The following is a 17,635-nucleotide window of genomic DNA, read 5'->3' as shown; positions in this document are numbered from 1 at the left end:
TTACTAATATTTTTGCTTTATTCCTCTGACCCTTCATAGTCAAACCATGGTTCCCATCCAGTATACACATACAACACTTCATAAATTAAAACATGAAAATAACAAAATTAAATATATTAGTAAAGGCACTACTAATTCCGCGGTAAAAAAACACCAATATACTTGGATGCCCTTAACATCATTTTACAGCCCCATGGTGTTCAGAGACAGCTGGGATCCAATCCTTCTCTTCCTAAGGCGCTCTGCAATAATGAAAGCGAGCTCAAGAGACTGAGAAGCATTGAGCCTAGGGTCACAATGGGTGTGGTAGCGTGAGCTCAAATCATCAAATGTCACAGTTCGTGACCCACCAATACACTCTGTCACATTTTGGCCTGTCATCTCTAGATGAACTCCTCCCGGGTGGCTTCCTTCTTGCTCATGCACGTCAAAGAATGCTCTTACTTCGGCCTGCTCCAACAAAATATGATGTTATTATAACATTGATGATAATAATTATCATTAACATTAAATGAAAAGCAAATTCAAGTTTTACAATAGCTTCTCCTCCCTTAGCCCAGCATAAGGATCTATAAATCTCTCTCTCAGTTCTTCCAGCAACCTAACAGGCATTGGGTGAGCATAGCCATAGACAAATTCTATATTGAAGTGGGTGGCACAGTCCAACCACAACTATGGATAAGGAAAAATAATTGCCTACCTACCAAAGAAATTTCTTACTTGAATTATTAATTACACGATTAAGGAATTTCTTATATGGTGTTGCTTTCCCACCTACCACACCTCTACGTTTGTCCCCATTTGAGTCCATTGCGGGAGACAAAATATATTTTCCGATGCTCAATGCACAATACCCATCTTTGGTGGACCAATCAAATGAAAAGGTAAAAAACTTGTGCAAATATCAATGTTTTTAAAGATAAAAATAGTTTAAAAAAAATGGTTGAATCACTCTGTAAATTGAACTCATGAACAGAAATCTAGCCACTCCATTAAAAGCAAACATGTATTAGACGTTTATTAGGCTATAACCCATTTATCAAAGGATCAGGAATGCCAATTGTGGCAGAAGAATATTCATACTAGTCCACAATAAAGCTAATGAAGAAAATAAATATATTTATAGATTTATCATTAATGCATACCCAAAATGTAGGTATAAACAAAAATTTTCCTGGGATTTGGATGCCACATAGATTCAAAATAATACTATTTTATTGTTTATAGCATTTGAATTCAATATCTTTTTATCATATTTAAAATAAGTTTCTCTAGTTGCAACTCTTTTCAAAACATTTTAGGTGATAAAATCCTCTAAAAAGGATTAACACATTCAAAAAGGATGAGATTGCCTCTTCAAACATATTTGAAGAAAAAATAGAGATCTAATTTCTATGCATGGTTCATAAAACCCTTGGTAGCATGAGCATTGAACTCTAATGAGTAGTTTCTGCTCAACTATGACTGCCTGGCGACAAAATTTATGTAGAGTGATAAGAACAAGAAAGATGAAGTTTATCATACCCTGATGGCATCGAAGGGGCGAGTTTTGAGACCACAGGGAGCCTTGATGGTGTTTCCATGCATAGGATCACTGACCCATGTGACAATTTGCCCTGCCCTGCGAATTGCCCGAATTAGGTGTGGAAGCTTCACTCTCATGTTCTCAGCTCCCATTCTTGTGATTACCGTTATCCTACCCGCTTTGTTCTGAGGATTCAAAATCTCAATCAGCTTAACCAACTCATTTGGGTCCATCTTATCGCTCACCTGCAGCACAAGAGACATCTTCTGTTAGCCACCAAATTTTACTTCAAAATCCATAAACAAATCTCATGAGAAAGTCATACATGATCAACTACAACATAATGCATATCCAAACAGCTGAAAGTCAAAATTACACAGCAACAGAAGGGAAGCATTAATCAAGTATCAACTTCAATTTAAACTAGAACAATTAGAATTGATCTACTTAAAAGAGCACCGAGTAAAATTTGGGTGATGAAACAACCTTACCAAGAAACACCACAAAAAACAGTTCAGGCCAAAATCCAAACCATAGTGGCCTAGATGCAGTTGCATAACCCTTGAGTTTCTTAGAAATGGGGTTGCATCGACTTGTTTGAGTCAATCTTGTTAATTATGCATTAATTTTATTGAATAAAAATGGTATTAAAAGTAGATACCTTAATGCCCAGGGGATTAGCAACTCCTCTTAAGAACTCAACATGGGCACCATCCAGCTGTCGGGTGCGTTCTCCAACCCAAAGCATGTGTGCAGAGCAGTCATAGTAAAGACCAGAAGTTGAATCCTCCCTAGTAAGCGACTGCTCGAAAGGCAAGAGCAAGCACTCATGGGATGTCCAGAACTCAGTTGTTGTCATAATAGGATGGTCAACTGTGAGCCCAGCAGCAGCCATGAAACCAAGGGCTTCATCAACACGGTGTGCTAGTTCCCGATACCTGGTATGTCATGGCAAGGAGAGCAACGAGAAATTTATTACCTAATATAGTTTAGCTAGACGAAAATGCAATCTGGTTCGAGTTGAAGCTTGTCCCAGACAAAGTCATCTAAGACAGGACTTCTACTTAGTGGATATTTATACAGAATATCAAAACAGAAACGGGGGGAAGGGGTTTTATATATGTAAAAGAGATCTATTTTGGACTATTTGGAAGAGTAGATACAATAATGATATTGATGGAACTGGCTTATGGAGTTCAACATCATCATCTGTTCCATACACTAATTGGCAAACTACAATTGGAAGGTCAATTATCGCAAAATACGCCAAAACAACCGATCATCAATGCCTATTAGAGGATTCTTTTTAATTATTTTCAAAAGAATTTCCAAAAAACAAAATCAAAAGGGTGTTTCCACTTCCCAATCTGAAATTGACTTAGAAGAAGAACAACCTAAATCTAAAAGAGGTTTAATGAAATATACCTATCTCCCTGCTCACTGTGCTCTGTGAAATCCAAATTCCACTGGGTCACCCTCTGCATAGAAGCATACCCTCCGGTGGCGAAAGCCCTCAAGAGATTGAGGGTAGCTGCAGCTTGGCAATAAGCTCTGATCATCCTCTGAGGGTCCGGAGTCCTCGATTTGACATCGAACGCATCTCCATTCACATTATCACCTCTGTAACTCGGCAGCTTCACGCCATTCTTCTCCTCGAACGATTCTGACCTCGGCTTCGCAAACTGACCCGCCATTCTTCCGACCTAAACAACCATCAACCCCAATTCAAAACCAACTTCACACGCACAATCCCAAATCATCCCAAAAAAAAAAAAAAAAAACCAACAACAACAACAAACAACAACAGAGATCTGACCTTGATTACGGGAACTTGCCCTCCGAACATCAAAACAGCGCCCATTTGAAGAAGAATTCTGAAGGTGTCACGAATGTTGTTGGCATTGAACTCCTTAAAACTCTCGGCACAATCACCACCCTGCAAGAGAAAAGCATTTCCCATGGCGGCTTCCGCAAGGCGTTCCTCCAAGCTCCTGGCTTCTCCGGCGAACACAATGGGAGGGAACGCTTCCAGGGTACGAAGAACCGACTCCAGATCCTCCGGATCCGGATATTCTGGGAGCTGCAAAGCCTTCTTGGATTTCCAGCTTTCTATGCTCCATTTGCCAGGAACAGCACCAGAGACTTTAGTGGTAGAGGCAGTGGTGGCTGCAGAGGAGGCAGCGGCGGCGGGGGCCTTCGGGGACTTATCGGAGACGACGGGATTCTTGGAGGGATCAGCGGAATGAACGGCAGAGATGGGTCGGAAAGATGCGGATTTGGTGGGGTTGGTGAGAAGATAGGGTTGGTGGGATTTGGAGGTCGAAGATGGAAGAGCTTGGGTTTGAAGGAAGGAGTTGGAATTGGTGGGAATAATGGAAGTGCCCGCGAGAGCCATTCTCTTTTTCTTTTTCTATCTCTCCTTTTTATTGCTTTTGGATTTGAAAAGGAAGACTGGCAGAGAAAGAGGGCGAGAGACGACAGTGAGCAATGAAAGGAAGGGAGAGAAATGGGGAGAGAATTTATAAGGTTAGAAAGAGGAGACTAAGGGTAGAGTGATGGCGGGGCAGGGACAGGCGGTGGCTGGTGGTGGTAGTTGGGGAAAGGGGCAGTTTTGGTATTTCAGCTACCTAATTTTTGGTAGGGTCCATTGTCAAGCTGATTCATTTCCTCTGCCCTGCTTTGCGGCTTTTTTACCTACTAAATTTGATTATGACTATAGCCAATTAGCCATCAGCCATCAGCTCTCAGCCACTCCACTCAGCCGAGCCCAACCTACTCCCCCCTTTCCATTCTCTCCAGTCTCCATTTCCTTATTGTAAATACTAAATACATTCGTATTCAACTACAACCCCTTGTATTCCAATATAAAATACCATTTATCAACACTCCTCCTTTTCTAAATTCTAATTTTAAATAATGTCTTCTTTTTTTCCGTGGTCGCTATGAAATTCAAGTGTAGAAAGATTTTAACTGGGGTGAGTCGGGTGATATTTATTGGAAAGTGTCTCGAATGTTTAACTTTTTTGCTATTTTTATGAAACTTATTTTAGATAGAAAATATTGTATAGGAATTTTCCTTTTATAAATATGGGTTTCTTTATTTTATATAGGCCTATAAAACTTGTATTGATTGTTGTGATAGGGATATGGTCAACTCTCTCCTCATGAAAGAGTGAATAATTGAACATTTTTGAGGTGAGGTGATGAGTTTGTTATTGGATTGTGTTGAGTCATAAGAGCAAGAATTAGGTCACAATGCCTAGTATCGAATATATAATATTTTGATAAGCTTCTAATTAATTATGATCTTGGTAAGCTCTATAAGTGGTTTCTCAAGTTGATACAATAAAATCCAATAGTGGAACTTGTAGTTTCTTCCTAGTTTACATATCACTATCCAGAGTGTGAGATAGATATAGGTACGTAAAAAGGAAAAAAAAAAAAAATAGGTCTTGTAGGGTATTGGGGCTATCAAGGAATGTGGTAATGTGTCCCCTAGCATCCCTCCAAGTATGGTGATTAGTGGTTGTGCCTAATTATGATTGGTAAATTGATGAAGTGTTTTTGTCACCCACCTAGCATTTTAGGAGTAATATTGAGTAGATATTTTCTTTCTCAAATGAGTAGAATATTTAAATTTTTCTCTTTTTTTTTTTGGGTGTTGTACCAAGAATTTACGCTAGCACTCTCCTCGACTCTTTCTCATATGATTCTTTAAATAAGAAAGTAACAAAAATATTTTTTAGAAACAAAATCATAAATGTTTGCTCCGAAAATAATAGGGTATTGTTGCAATAAATCACAATTATCATTTGTGCAAAAAATTGCAAAACCTTGGGAAAGGTAACCAACTCATAATACTAGTGGAAATTTATAAACATGTGAATTATCATTTTCAATTTAAATTATTTAAATAAAGAATAAAAGGGCAAAAATAAAAATTAAAAAAATTCCTAATGGGGCTATATTGTATTGCCTTAATAATAAAAGAAATGTGTAATGCCTTTTTGTTTGACTTGAAGGATTATGGTTGACAAAACCCTTTAGATAAAATATAAGATGGATGGAATGGTTTTTATATATATATATATTTGCCATCTTATCGTATGATAATGGGGATGATGATCCTTTAAGGCTTTCAATAGCATATAATGAACCTAAATGATAAATGATGTATAATTAAGTCCAAAATCTAAAAGTTGGAATATAATTGATGCTAAGAATATTTAACAACTATGTAATAATATTCAAAACATTCTTAATCCATTCCCACTTGAAAAGGGGATAGACTTTTATAGCAAAAACATGCATAAAAAAAAACACATAAGAAAACAAAATTCTAAAAAATTTTAAATTCATTTTAATGAATTATAACCTTCAAAAACACCATTTTTATCTTATCCTGTAATGGGTTAGTTATTATATAACCATTGGAGATCCATGGGAATTGATTTTTCAAGATTTTTTTTTTTTTTTAAAGTTTTCTTTCAACTTTTCTTGAGTTATAGAAAAAGAAAACATGGGCAACATTTCTTCATTTTTATAAAAATTTGAATATTCAAGATTTGTATCCCTTTTTTTTGTTTTATCTCTTATAAATATGTTGTAAGTTATTTTATATTTTCAAGTAAATTTATTTTAATTTTTCTTTCTTTGGAGAGTCAAGTCAAGAGTGTTTTTATCCATATATATTTCATAAATTTTAAACTAATTATGTGTCTTTCGTGTCCTTTATACTTATTATATTCTACTGAAAACTCTAAAACATTATTAAGATTTTAGTTATATCGACCTAAGAGACTCAACCTAATGGGGAGGGTGAATAAGGTGATGATCAATTTTTATAAATTTAAATTATATAAATACAAATAAAAAATATATGCAATTATATAATAAATACAATGAAAAATAAAATAAAAAGCAAGAAATGGGGGATGCAAACACTAGTTTTTATAGTGATTTAATACAACCCGATCTATATCCACTCTTCTCAAACTCCTAATTAACTAAGACTTTCTTTAAGTCAAAGCTTCTAAAGCTCAAACCATTACAATTGAACTAAACACTCTTTACAATCCTCAAGAAATACTCTACTCTTAACAATCTTTCCAACAATACTTCACACTTGATAATCCTTACAGTTAAATTTTTCCCTTTTAAAGATTTACAAAAAAATTATAAGAAATATTCTCATAAAATCCTAATGTAAATTTTTTTATTTAAATAATATAAAATAAACTAGGATTGAGGTACACTAATGAATATGTATTTGAAAACAAAGTGCACTCAAAACACCCCCCCTTCCCGAAGAGCTAAATGATGTTCATAAAAAATTTATAACTCTTATACTCTAAAATAAAGAAGTTTAAAACAGTAGGGTTTGAAAACCCAAATTGATAAAGCAAATTTGAGGGTTGATTGGTCCGGTAGTTATTGAACATTTAATACTTTGATAAGTTATTGTTGGGGGTTATAACTTCAATCAAACCTTGATAGGGACTCGACCAATTCTTAATTAGTTGAGGTTCTGCCTCAACCGACAATATTTTTATTACGAAAAGAAAGAGGATGTGTAAATACCTCTCGATCCATCATACTCAACTGACTCAACTAGTTTTTAGACTTTGCACTATAAAGTGCTTAAAAACCTTAAACTTAATATTTGGAACCTCTAACAATTTTTTTATAGTTACTTAAAAGTTAAAACCTTTTAAAAATCATTTCACTTATATATATATATATATATAAATGTTTAAAATTTAATAGAAATGAGGTTTCCATTCTAATATTTGATTAGATTGAAAAAAAAAATTATTAAATTTTATTTCTATACTGGGTATTAGTGTAAATTAGGTAGTGATCCATGTAGTACCAATATTCATGAATATTGGATTCCGGTACAAACAAAGAATGAAAGAAACATAAATTGCCCTCCTCTCTTGTCTTTATTATCTAGAAACCAGACTAACGAAATATCACATCCTAGGTGAGTTAAAAAAACTCTTCCAACTTCAGGGGTTGGTATATCTAAAGAAAACAGGAAGTCTTAAATTGTTTACTGTTTATAAGCAGAATACTAAATACTTATTGGGTAGGTTATATACGTTCGGCAATGATAATCTGATATTCCTCCATAGGGTTGCCAGGAATGGAGTCCATTCAACCGATTATGATTGTATTGAAGAAAGGGTTGTTTGTGCTTTAATTTGTAGATGGAAGTAATGACCGGAACCCACTCTCCCGGATATATACCAAATTTTCAAGCCCACCACCAGATTTCAGGTTTGTTGATGAGAGAAAACTGCGTGTAGACAAGATGGATGATGGATGGGGGGATGTGGCGAATGCCCGTTCCCATTTCTGAGAAGCCCCAAAAAGTTAGCTAGATCACCTGTAGAATGGAGTGGAGCCAAGCAAGGAGCCAAGCCAGTTTGTGGGGAAAGAAAGTCATTTGAAAGACGACCAAAAGCGGGGGCGACGAGAGTGAGCGAAATTACGAATAGGCCCATTACCCCTTGACGATCAACTCAGCACTCAGCAGCACTCAGCAGAGAGGAGGAGACCGGGTCACCCCCACCTACCCTCTTCCGCTTCATGCACATCTCTTCCCCTCTCCCACCAACCGAACCTCATTTGTTTTCATTTTTCTTTCACGACACGTGTTCCTTCACGCTTCGGCATATTCTCTTGTTTTATGCTCAATGCTTTGGCTCACACACTTGGACCCAGCATGTCAAACCTGCCTTACGTCCTACGGTCAGCACCCGTACGTGATTGGGTTTGAATGAAACTTCTAAGTTCGTGATATTCATGTCTCAGGCTCACAGTATCTTCCCATCAAAGTTGAATGAACCGCAGCTCACTATTTTCTTGAAAGAGGAAGCCTCCAGTGCCCTTCTTATAACTGATAAGGTTACATGTGCCTATGTTTACAAATTCTTAAGCTATATTTTTGGAAAATATTAAGGTTAAGAAGTGGTATTATAATGAAATTTAGGTCATTAAATAAATACACGATTAAATGGAATCAATATATAAAAGTACAAATTAATGAGATCGATATAAATAATAAGACCAAAATTATATACATGTACTATTCAAGCAGTGATGCTTTTTTTATAAGTACCCAAAAAAATCCACCTAAGTGAGAATTTTTAAATTTATGATTTTAAATAATGTCACGTCAAAATTTTTCTAAATTAATTATATTAGAATTGTACTTTAAAATCAACTGTCGTCCCCAATTTTCTTAAATTTTCTATTTGCTTTTGCGTTGGTAATAAAAAATAATTGAATGTAAAAAAATCAAAGTGTTAATTTTTTCCATTTTTTAAAATCAACAACTATAAAAATTAAACATATATAATTATTTATTAAATGGAAGAAACTTTTAAATAATAATAATAATAAAAATACAAAATGGAGCTTTTCCTGGAAAAAAAATTATCATTGCATATTTGTCATTAGCATTTGATTTTCAGACCTAAGCAAGAGAGGCGGGGCTGCGGGCTCAACTGCTGAGGCCCAAACTCTCGCTTAGAAACAAGAGGGAGCCCGGTCCAAAAGGTCCATAAAACCATCAGCATGCATTCTAGTCTTCAGAGAGCAGATTAAGCATTCTTATGGGCTTCATTAGAATGAAGCATCTTGAACCTGGAGATAGAAAGTAATGCCTAATGTCTCCTGGTATTCCTATTTTGGATGATGCTACCTCTACATAGAATCATAGATAAAGGTGTTGTAGAGGTCTGCTTGCTCTTTTTCATGATTTTATCCGAGCTGGAATCTGTAAGAGTTGGTATGGCACTTGCTGGTGTCTTAGATGCCGTTGGACGCAATTCAGGCTTTGGTTACCGCCATTGGATTGGACTTGGCTTAGCTGATCCAATTGCAAGTATAGTGGGTCCTTCACCCAGCCCAAGTTTGAGTTCTATTCAATCTTGCTTCAATCCGGACAATTATAAGATTGGATTGGAAAATTTCAACCCAACCAAAAAAAATTTGATTTGGGAACCAAAAGTCAACCCAAAATCCAACACAAAATAAAAATATTACGGGTAGGCCAAAAGAAGCTAAAAATTAGAAAAATAATATCTCATTATAAAATAAAAGAATAAGAAGAAAAAAATACAAAAGAACAAACAAAAATATTCAAATAAAAGTATAATAAAATGTAGGAAGCCAATGGAATGAATTTTCATTAAAGGTATCTCCCTTTTAAAAAGAGTTACAAAAAGATATATATCAATATAAATGATCATCCACAAGTTTCTATAATCCAATAAAATCTCATATTTTATAACGCTTTCCCTTGGATAATCATAAGAATATGCATCATTAAAACCTTACTAAAAAGAACTCTAATGAAGGAAAAATAGTACAATATTCTTTTGGATTGCTACAACTACCTCGTTAAAAACCTTATCAGTAAAACCTAGATGAAAGAAAAAATTGTACAGCGTAGTGATATTCTTATCAATTAGTTCCTTCTCATGTTGACATGATTATATTTTCTCTAGTAGCACAACATGGAGATATTTGAGCCAACGTATTCTAATGAGCTTATTGAGTATTGTAGTCAAGGATGAAAATATCGGTAATCACGGATATATCGGTACTTCGATTTTACGGATATATCGGAGATATATCGGCAGATATTCTGGAAAAAAATATCGGTAGGCTTAAAATTGTTAAAAACTCATGGAAATGCAAGAAAAACCTCATAATAATATAATTAGAAGTATAATAGACATTTTAAAGTTGTTTTATTGAAAAATTTGATATACATATGATATAATTTGCGATATTAGATGTAATTATATCATGTCGATCTATAAGAAATGTTAATTTCGTAATTGTTCTCATTATAAAGTCACATAAAATACTTCATTTCATTAAATAACAATAATTTGTACACATTACATTGCAATGTCCTTTTAGTACCAAAATGAGGATCGATGCGGTTCAATGGGATTGATAGATGAAGGAACCCCGACTTGCTGTTGGAGACAATATTGGTACCAACTCAATAAGCCTCGATAATATTGGTTATAAATTCTAACATGTCATGCATATATCTCTTGAGTCCTGCCTACTACCTCTACATGAATAGGATACTCAAAGTTCACCCAAGTATTAACGCTAAATCCTTATTCCATCTGATATGGAATTTGGTATGGTATTTGTCTAGAAGGGGAATAACGTGACATACCATACTCTTCATCTGTTGAACTTGAAGGTTGACCATAACTCATCACATGAGGAGGGTAGACGTTAGCCTCATTCGAGGAGTCACTAAATTGAGTCCCTATACTCATAGATTCAAAACTTCCTGAAAGTAACTCCTCGTTATATGGTTCCTTCATTCGTTCTCTTCCTCTATAAGGCTTCCTAATAGCTCCAATGTCTGGACCAGCTCTTCTAGAGCCATGGTCTTCATCCTATGTGCAGTGTGTGAAATCATTTTCACAAGTAAATTGACTGATTGGATATTGACTATGTCGACGTTCATCAATATCTCATCCCACATTATCACCTCCATCATCAGTTCCACCTCTTGAACCATCGTAACCAGAAGCAGAAGTCCCTACAGCACTAGGTCTACTACTATGGCCAGCACTTGTGGAGTCAATCTCTTGGTGGGAATGCAATGTCGCATGAAGTGAATTATCAGTATCTTTGCTAAAACTTTCAGAGTGAACTTCTTCGGACAACACACGTTCAACATTAACTCCAAATTCTCGAGCATGAACGGCAATTCGTGGATAAGGATTTCCAACTTCGTCATCCAAGTGTATAGGCCTAACCCACTGGAACAACTGATTATCTTCTTTTTCAGCCACCTCAGCTGAAATGTCAAGAAGATCAAGGTAATCTTTTTCAGCAACTCGATCATTTTCTGCCTCTATATCGTGTAACTTTAGCCTCATATTATACTAACAAAAAACTAATTGCTCCAATTGAGGGTAAGTCAAACGATTTCGTTGCTTTGTGTGGATGAGAGCAAACGTGCTCCAATTTCTCTCACATGCAGAAGATGACGCAGTTTGTGAGAGAACTTTGATGGCTAACTTTCTCAATGTAGGTGTTTGATTCCCATACATAAACCACCATTCAGCTGCAACGAATTTGATAATCATATAAATACTTATGTGGTGAATTTATAATAATAATAATCAATTTTTTCCTATAAAGACTCACCGGGCACCATGGTTGACCTTGATGCAATTGCCGCTCAATCACTGAATCCTCTTTTTGCATCTCGAAAAAGTACAAGCTATGTATTCAACATTTAATTTGTTAGTAAACGTTCAAATAAATTGATGAATGAAATTATTGTTTTATTGACAAAAATAACAATTTTTTATTCACCTCATTTCCAAATTGACCAAGCGATTCAGTAGTTGGATCTAATTTTGCAAAAACATCATGGACAGCTTGAAGTAGTTCCGGATCACTACCAACTCCATGCCTATATTGAAATCTTGGATTCAAGAAGTATGCTACAATAAAATTTAGTAGAGTTAATATTTTTTTTTTAAAGAAACTTAAATACAAAATAAAAACTTATAAATATATATAGTACTTAAGTACCTGCTGCATGAAGTGAATGTTTTAGTGTTTTCTCCCAACGATCTTGTATTATTTTGAACATCCAATCTCCAGCTCCTTGACGAATAAGGTTCTCTTTCATCACGTGCATAAGCTCGTACACAAATGACATTGTGAGAACAACTTCAGAATCCACAAGTCGAAGCACCACGTATAATGTCTCATATAATGAAACTATATTTGTCAATCTGTCCCAATACATATGGTCAAACAATAATTGCTCCAATTCTCGTCCAAGTTTTGTTCGAATAAGTTTGTGTTGTGCCCATTCATCACTCATAAACAATTTTTTCAAATCAACCATTTTTTTGAGAAGACTGTCAAGAGCAATATAATTGGTAGCAAACCTTGTAGCTCTTGATCGAACAATGTCTCCACCACAATACTTTCTCATTTGTGCTAGTAACCAACCATGATTGTAAATGAAGTTAGTTATCTTGCGAGCATTGTTTATCACCTCGATAACACTAGGTCTTTTACCGATGTCTTCAAATATTAAGTTGATGCAGTGCGCCGCACACGGAGTCCAATATAAGTTATACTTCTTCATCAATTGTTTCCCTGCTTTCATGAATGCCGACCCATTATCTGTGATAATTTGGACCACATTTTCCTTACCGACTTCTTTGATAATAGTCTTCAAAAGCTCATATATATACTTGTGGTCTTTGATATAGTTCGATGCATCGACTGACTTAAGGAACATTGTGGTCCCTTTAGAATAAACCATGAAATTAATAATGGGCCCTGTCCATCCATCTAACATTATTGTGCACCCATATGTCTTCCATTTTTCCCTTTGTTAGTTCACATAAGCTTACATTTCTTTGTACTCCATTTCCAAGTATTTGTTCTTTATTTCATATGGAAATGGAGGTTCGATTCCCATTCCTGCACTTCATATGTAAAACATGTCACAAAATACTGTACTTACTAAAAGTATAACACAATATAACATTTGATAAATTAGTAATTACTTGCTTATTGTGCACCAATAATCATATTCTTGAAGTGATGAGACTTTGCTTTTGCGGATGCGACACTCTCATAAATGAAGAATTTGCTGATTAAGCGTCCCATCGTTTCTTTAATTGCACCACCCTTGAATATATCTTTGATATATCGGCGATATATCGCCGATTTTTTGGTGATTTTTAGCGAAAAATCGCCCCGCCGACTTATCTCCTCCAAATGTCGTTTCGCTCCTCGTCGACACGCGAATAGATTTGTGAATAGATTTAGTAAATCTATTCACAAATTGTTATTCAAATTTTTCCTCCTTGATTGCAGTTGACAACGCCTTTGTGAATAGATTTACTAAATTGTTACTTGATCTTACTTGTTGAATAACAATTTCATCACTCTATTAGATTTAATTAAAGTAAAAGACTTGGGCCGCGATATATGCTTGATTCTATCACCCTTAATATATCATTCTTTAATTTGTGCAATGTATGCAACATTATTAACTTGGTAGCATTACCTCTTATGGAGGGTAGTCCACATGTTTCCATTATTTGCTTGATTGATCTCTACGATATTATCGTACCACCATAGATAAATGCATACTTCATTTGAGATTGAGTTTTATGGGGATTTGAAAGATAGTAAACATTTACATATACAAACAATTGAGATTCTGATCCTTTCAAATAAAATAAACCCATGTCATTGTGGTATATGTTTGAAACTATTTCAATGTCTCTGAGTTGATGTAAAATTATATCTCGCAAGTTAACAAGGAATACAATATCTAGTCATATATAATTTGCAAGATATATCAATGCACCAATAATACTGAGATATGGTACTTTTGGACCAAGTAGTTTTTCATTATCTTCTTTAGGACAAAAGAGGTTTTTTTCACTTCAAGTGAATGAACTATCATCAAAGAAATTAATGGATGTGATTTATCCATATGAAAGTGATTCAAGACTTTCTTTGTATATGTTGACTAATAAACTAACATTTTATTTGAAAAGTACTCAATCTGTAGACTAAGACAAAAATATTGTTTTCCAAAATCTTTCATTTCAAATTTACTTTTCAAATAGTCAACTATTCTTGTAAGCTCTTTAAGAGTTCCAACAAAATTCAAATATTCCACATATACTATAACAATTATAAATATTCAACATAATGAATATGCATAGGCAAATGAGGTATTACATATATACTTTCTGTTTCAAATATTCATTGAAGTGATTGTACCACTTGTCTTTGGATTACTTAATCGATACAATGATCTTTGTAGCTTAATTGATTATATGCTATAATGTTTTGAATTAGTTTTTTCAAGCATTTGAAATCTTCCAGGGATTTTCATATATATGTCATTATCTAAATGTCCATGTAAATATGCAGTAACAACATCCATGAGACGCAAATTCAGTCCTTTTGAGACTGCTAAACAAATTAGATATCTAAATATAGTTGTCTCCATTATAGGAGAATATGTTTCCTCATAGTCAATATTAGGTCTTTACAAGAAACCTTGAACTATGAGTCACGCTTTATATCTCATTATTTCATTTTTCTTATTATATTTTCTTATAAATATTCCTTTATATCTAACAAGTTTGACTATTTCAAGTGTTTGGACTACAGGTCCAAATACTTCACATTTTTCTAATGTGTTTAATTTTGTTATGATATATTCTTTCCATTTTGACCAATATTTTCTATGTTGTCATTCATCCATAGTTTCTAATTTGGGATCCTCATCATTTCTTATAATACCAATAGTCACTTGGAAAGAAAATATATTGTTAATGACAAAAAGTATTTCAATCCCATTTTTCTCCATATACAAGTAGATAATTGAGATTTCATCATTATTAGGTACTTGTACCTTTTTAGGAGCTAATTGTAAAACATATGTCTCTCCTAGGGCTACTTATTTAAACTATGTCTCTTCAAGGACTACTTGAGACTGATCAGTCATTTTAATAACCCATTTTATATGCAACTCTTCAAGAGTGTCACCTTTCATGTATATTTCCTTGTGTTTTCCTTTTCTAGGGAATATGTTTATCTCTTTAGGGTCTACCATGCTTCAAGCGCGCCTTAGACTTATTATTTAATTGTTTTTCAGGGACATCAACTCATTATTTAATTGTCTTTCACGGACATCAACACATTATTTAATTGTCTTCTAGGGACACCAATTCATACTAGAATATTCTAAGTCAGTAAAAATGATTTTGTCACTTTATTTGCATCAATTAAAGCATTTGGTAGTTGATTTACAAGTTCTTGCAAATAAATAATCTTTTGAACTTCCAGTTTAAATTTATTAGTATGAGGATCAAGATAAGTCAAAGTCAATACATTCCAAATAATTTCACACCATATCTAGAACTGGCTCTTCTCTCCTTAAAGATTAGAAATTTGTCTCATTAAAATGATAATCTGCACAACATGTTATTCTATCTTTCAAGTATATAAGTAGATTAATCACTAAATAAAAACTTCTAGTTTTTTATAATGTATGTTCATATGACTTTACAATGAATTAATGTATCATTGTTTACTCTGGGGGACCGGGTTGGTCTTATAAGATTCTTCTGAATCTAGCATAGTATAAAGTGTCATTCACATATAATCAAATACTACTAATAACATAATATAAACTTTTCTAGAGCCTTTAATCAAGTTTCTATCACCTGATATAATATTAACATTGTTTGTTATCAATGTTGTGCAATTAATAAGACAAGAATTTTATCAAAATAACAAGTCATAAAACATGTCATTAATACATCTCCTTTATACAGTTGAAAAAATATTATCATAGAGAAATAGTTAAAATTAACGGAAAAATATTAGTCATCAATGATGACTTACCTTAATAAGTTATGTAAAAGCAATAAAAACATCTATAACACAACAAAACAAATATGAAAGAGATAATTTAAAGTTATATATTTCTTAAATATATCGTACATTTGATTTTATAAGTGTGGAGTAATTTATACATAAAATAATTAGAAAGTATTTCAATAATCAAACTAATTGTATTGATAGATCAATAATTTTATTCAAAATATTATTAGGATCTAAATCAATATGCAAAAATTAATTCATAAATCAAAATTTTAAGAGAACATATCATAATTTAAAGCATTCCGTTGTCTCAAAACTTTAATTGAAATACTACAAATCTCTTGTTCTATTTATTTCCTTATAAATACAATAATAATTGTAAATATTTAAATCTTGAATTAACTTTTAAATGTCCTATATTAATAATATAATAAAATTAGAAATATTAATCTTTTTATTATAACAATCTATTATTGTTTTTTGATCGCCTTCAATCCTAGATTTAAAAACTCATTGTTCTTAACAAACCAACATCATCTTTTGCCTACTTATTATTTTTATGATTTCATTATATTCTCTAATAACTTGTTCTGGGTTACTTTTATCATCTATCCTTAAACCATCAAATTTTAATTTGAATCTTTCATTAGTTTGATAAATTCAACAAATTTATTTTTCAACCACTTAACAAATATTACGTCTTTTGTTTTGAAGGTTCTTGTCAATCACATATTCATGAAGATTTTGAAAGTTTACACTAGTTTTCTTAATAACAAGAACGAGGTTGGGATATATCTTCTTAAATACTACTAATTTCATTGAAATAATACATTTCACATAATAATGACTACTTTTTCATAAGATGGTTAAAAAATTTCTAATTTTTATACACCACGCCAATTCAAGATAAAAACCAGCTTCATACAATAGAGACGTAAAACAATTAATCTTGGTACGATCCCAATTTCCTTCATCACCTCCTATAAGATTGAGATTATCTAAAACACCTCCAAGGGGTAATGCAAAAACAGTTGTGAGAATATTGATGAAGCCATGCTGTCCTTGTACCATAAATGTTTCGCACAGGCTATGCAGATGCATGCACATGGCTTGTAATTAATTGCTAATTAGCATCAAATACCAACTCCCAGTTGCCAACAAGCCCCTCTTGATTGTTGACCTGAAAGGCTGAAACTGAAGCCTTCTGGGAGCACAGATAATTATAGCCACGACAGATGACTCCAATTTGATATCAGGAGCCCTTTCATCATCCGCTCTTTCTTTTGAGACTTCCAGTTCCATATGTTTTTCCTCCATTTATTTACTTCCTTTGCCTTGGTTGACCTGGAGCACTATTTGAACACCAATGATTTTCTTATGGTGACGGAGAATGAAATTGAAGAGTAGGAACTAAAAGGGGGAGAATCTTCCAATATGGAGGAGGGGGACCACAGTACCAAATGATCAAAATCGACCCTTTGGTAGGGAAATAAGTACTCATATCCTGGATATTTTTGCAGTTTGTAATATTAATTCCAAGAATGTGTTTGTAATATTAGCTGTCATATAGAAATATGTGGGCATCAGCAACCCATTGGTGAATGTGGTTGCTTCCATGATGTAAAGCTCGCTCAATGTCTCTCCAAAAAGGTCGTCCCACAGTTAATGGGGTAC

At 33.8% G+C, this 17,635-nt stretch overlaps 1 protein-coding gene across 1 annotated transcript; it reads right to left on the bottom strand.

The window, feature by feature from the left end:
- Positions 1-183: 183 nt before the first annotated feature.
- Positions 184-3,920, bottom strand: LOC100233115 (3-deoxy-D-arabino-heptulosonate 7-phosphate synthase 02). Its single transcript, NM_001281167.1, is given in 5 exon segments — positions 184-450; positions 1,525-1,770; positions 2,187-2,463; positions 2,951-3,228; positions 3,342-3,920. Coding segments are annotated over 5 exon segments (1,647 nt in total).
- Between the last annotated feature and the right edge of the window lie 13,715 nt (positions 3,921-17,635).

The sequence above is a fragment of the Vitis vinifera genome, chromosome 18 (genome assembly GCF_030704535.1).
Source record: "Vitis vinifera cultivar Pinot Noir 40024 chromosome 18, ASM3070453v1".
Classification (NCBI taxonomy): Eukaryota; Viridiplantae; Streptophyta; class Magnoliopsida; order Vitales; family Vitaceae; genus Vitis; species Vitis vinifera.
The sequence above is the reverse complement of the archived record's forward strand: the minus strand, read 5'-3'. Positions and strand labels throughout refer to the sequence as shown.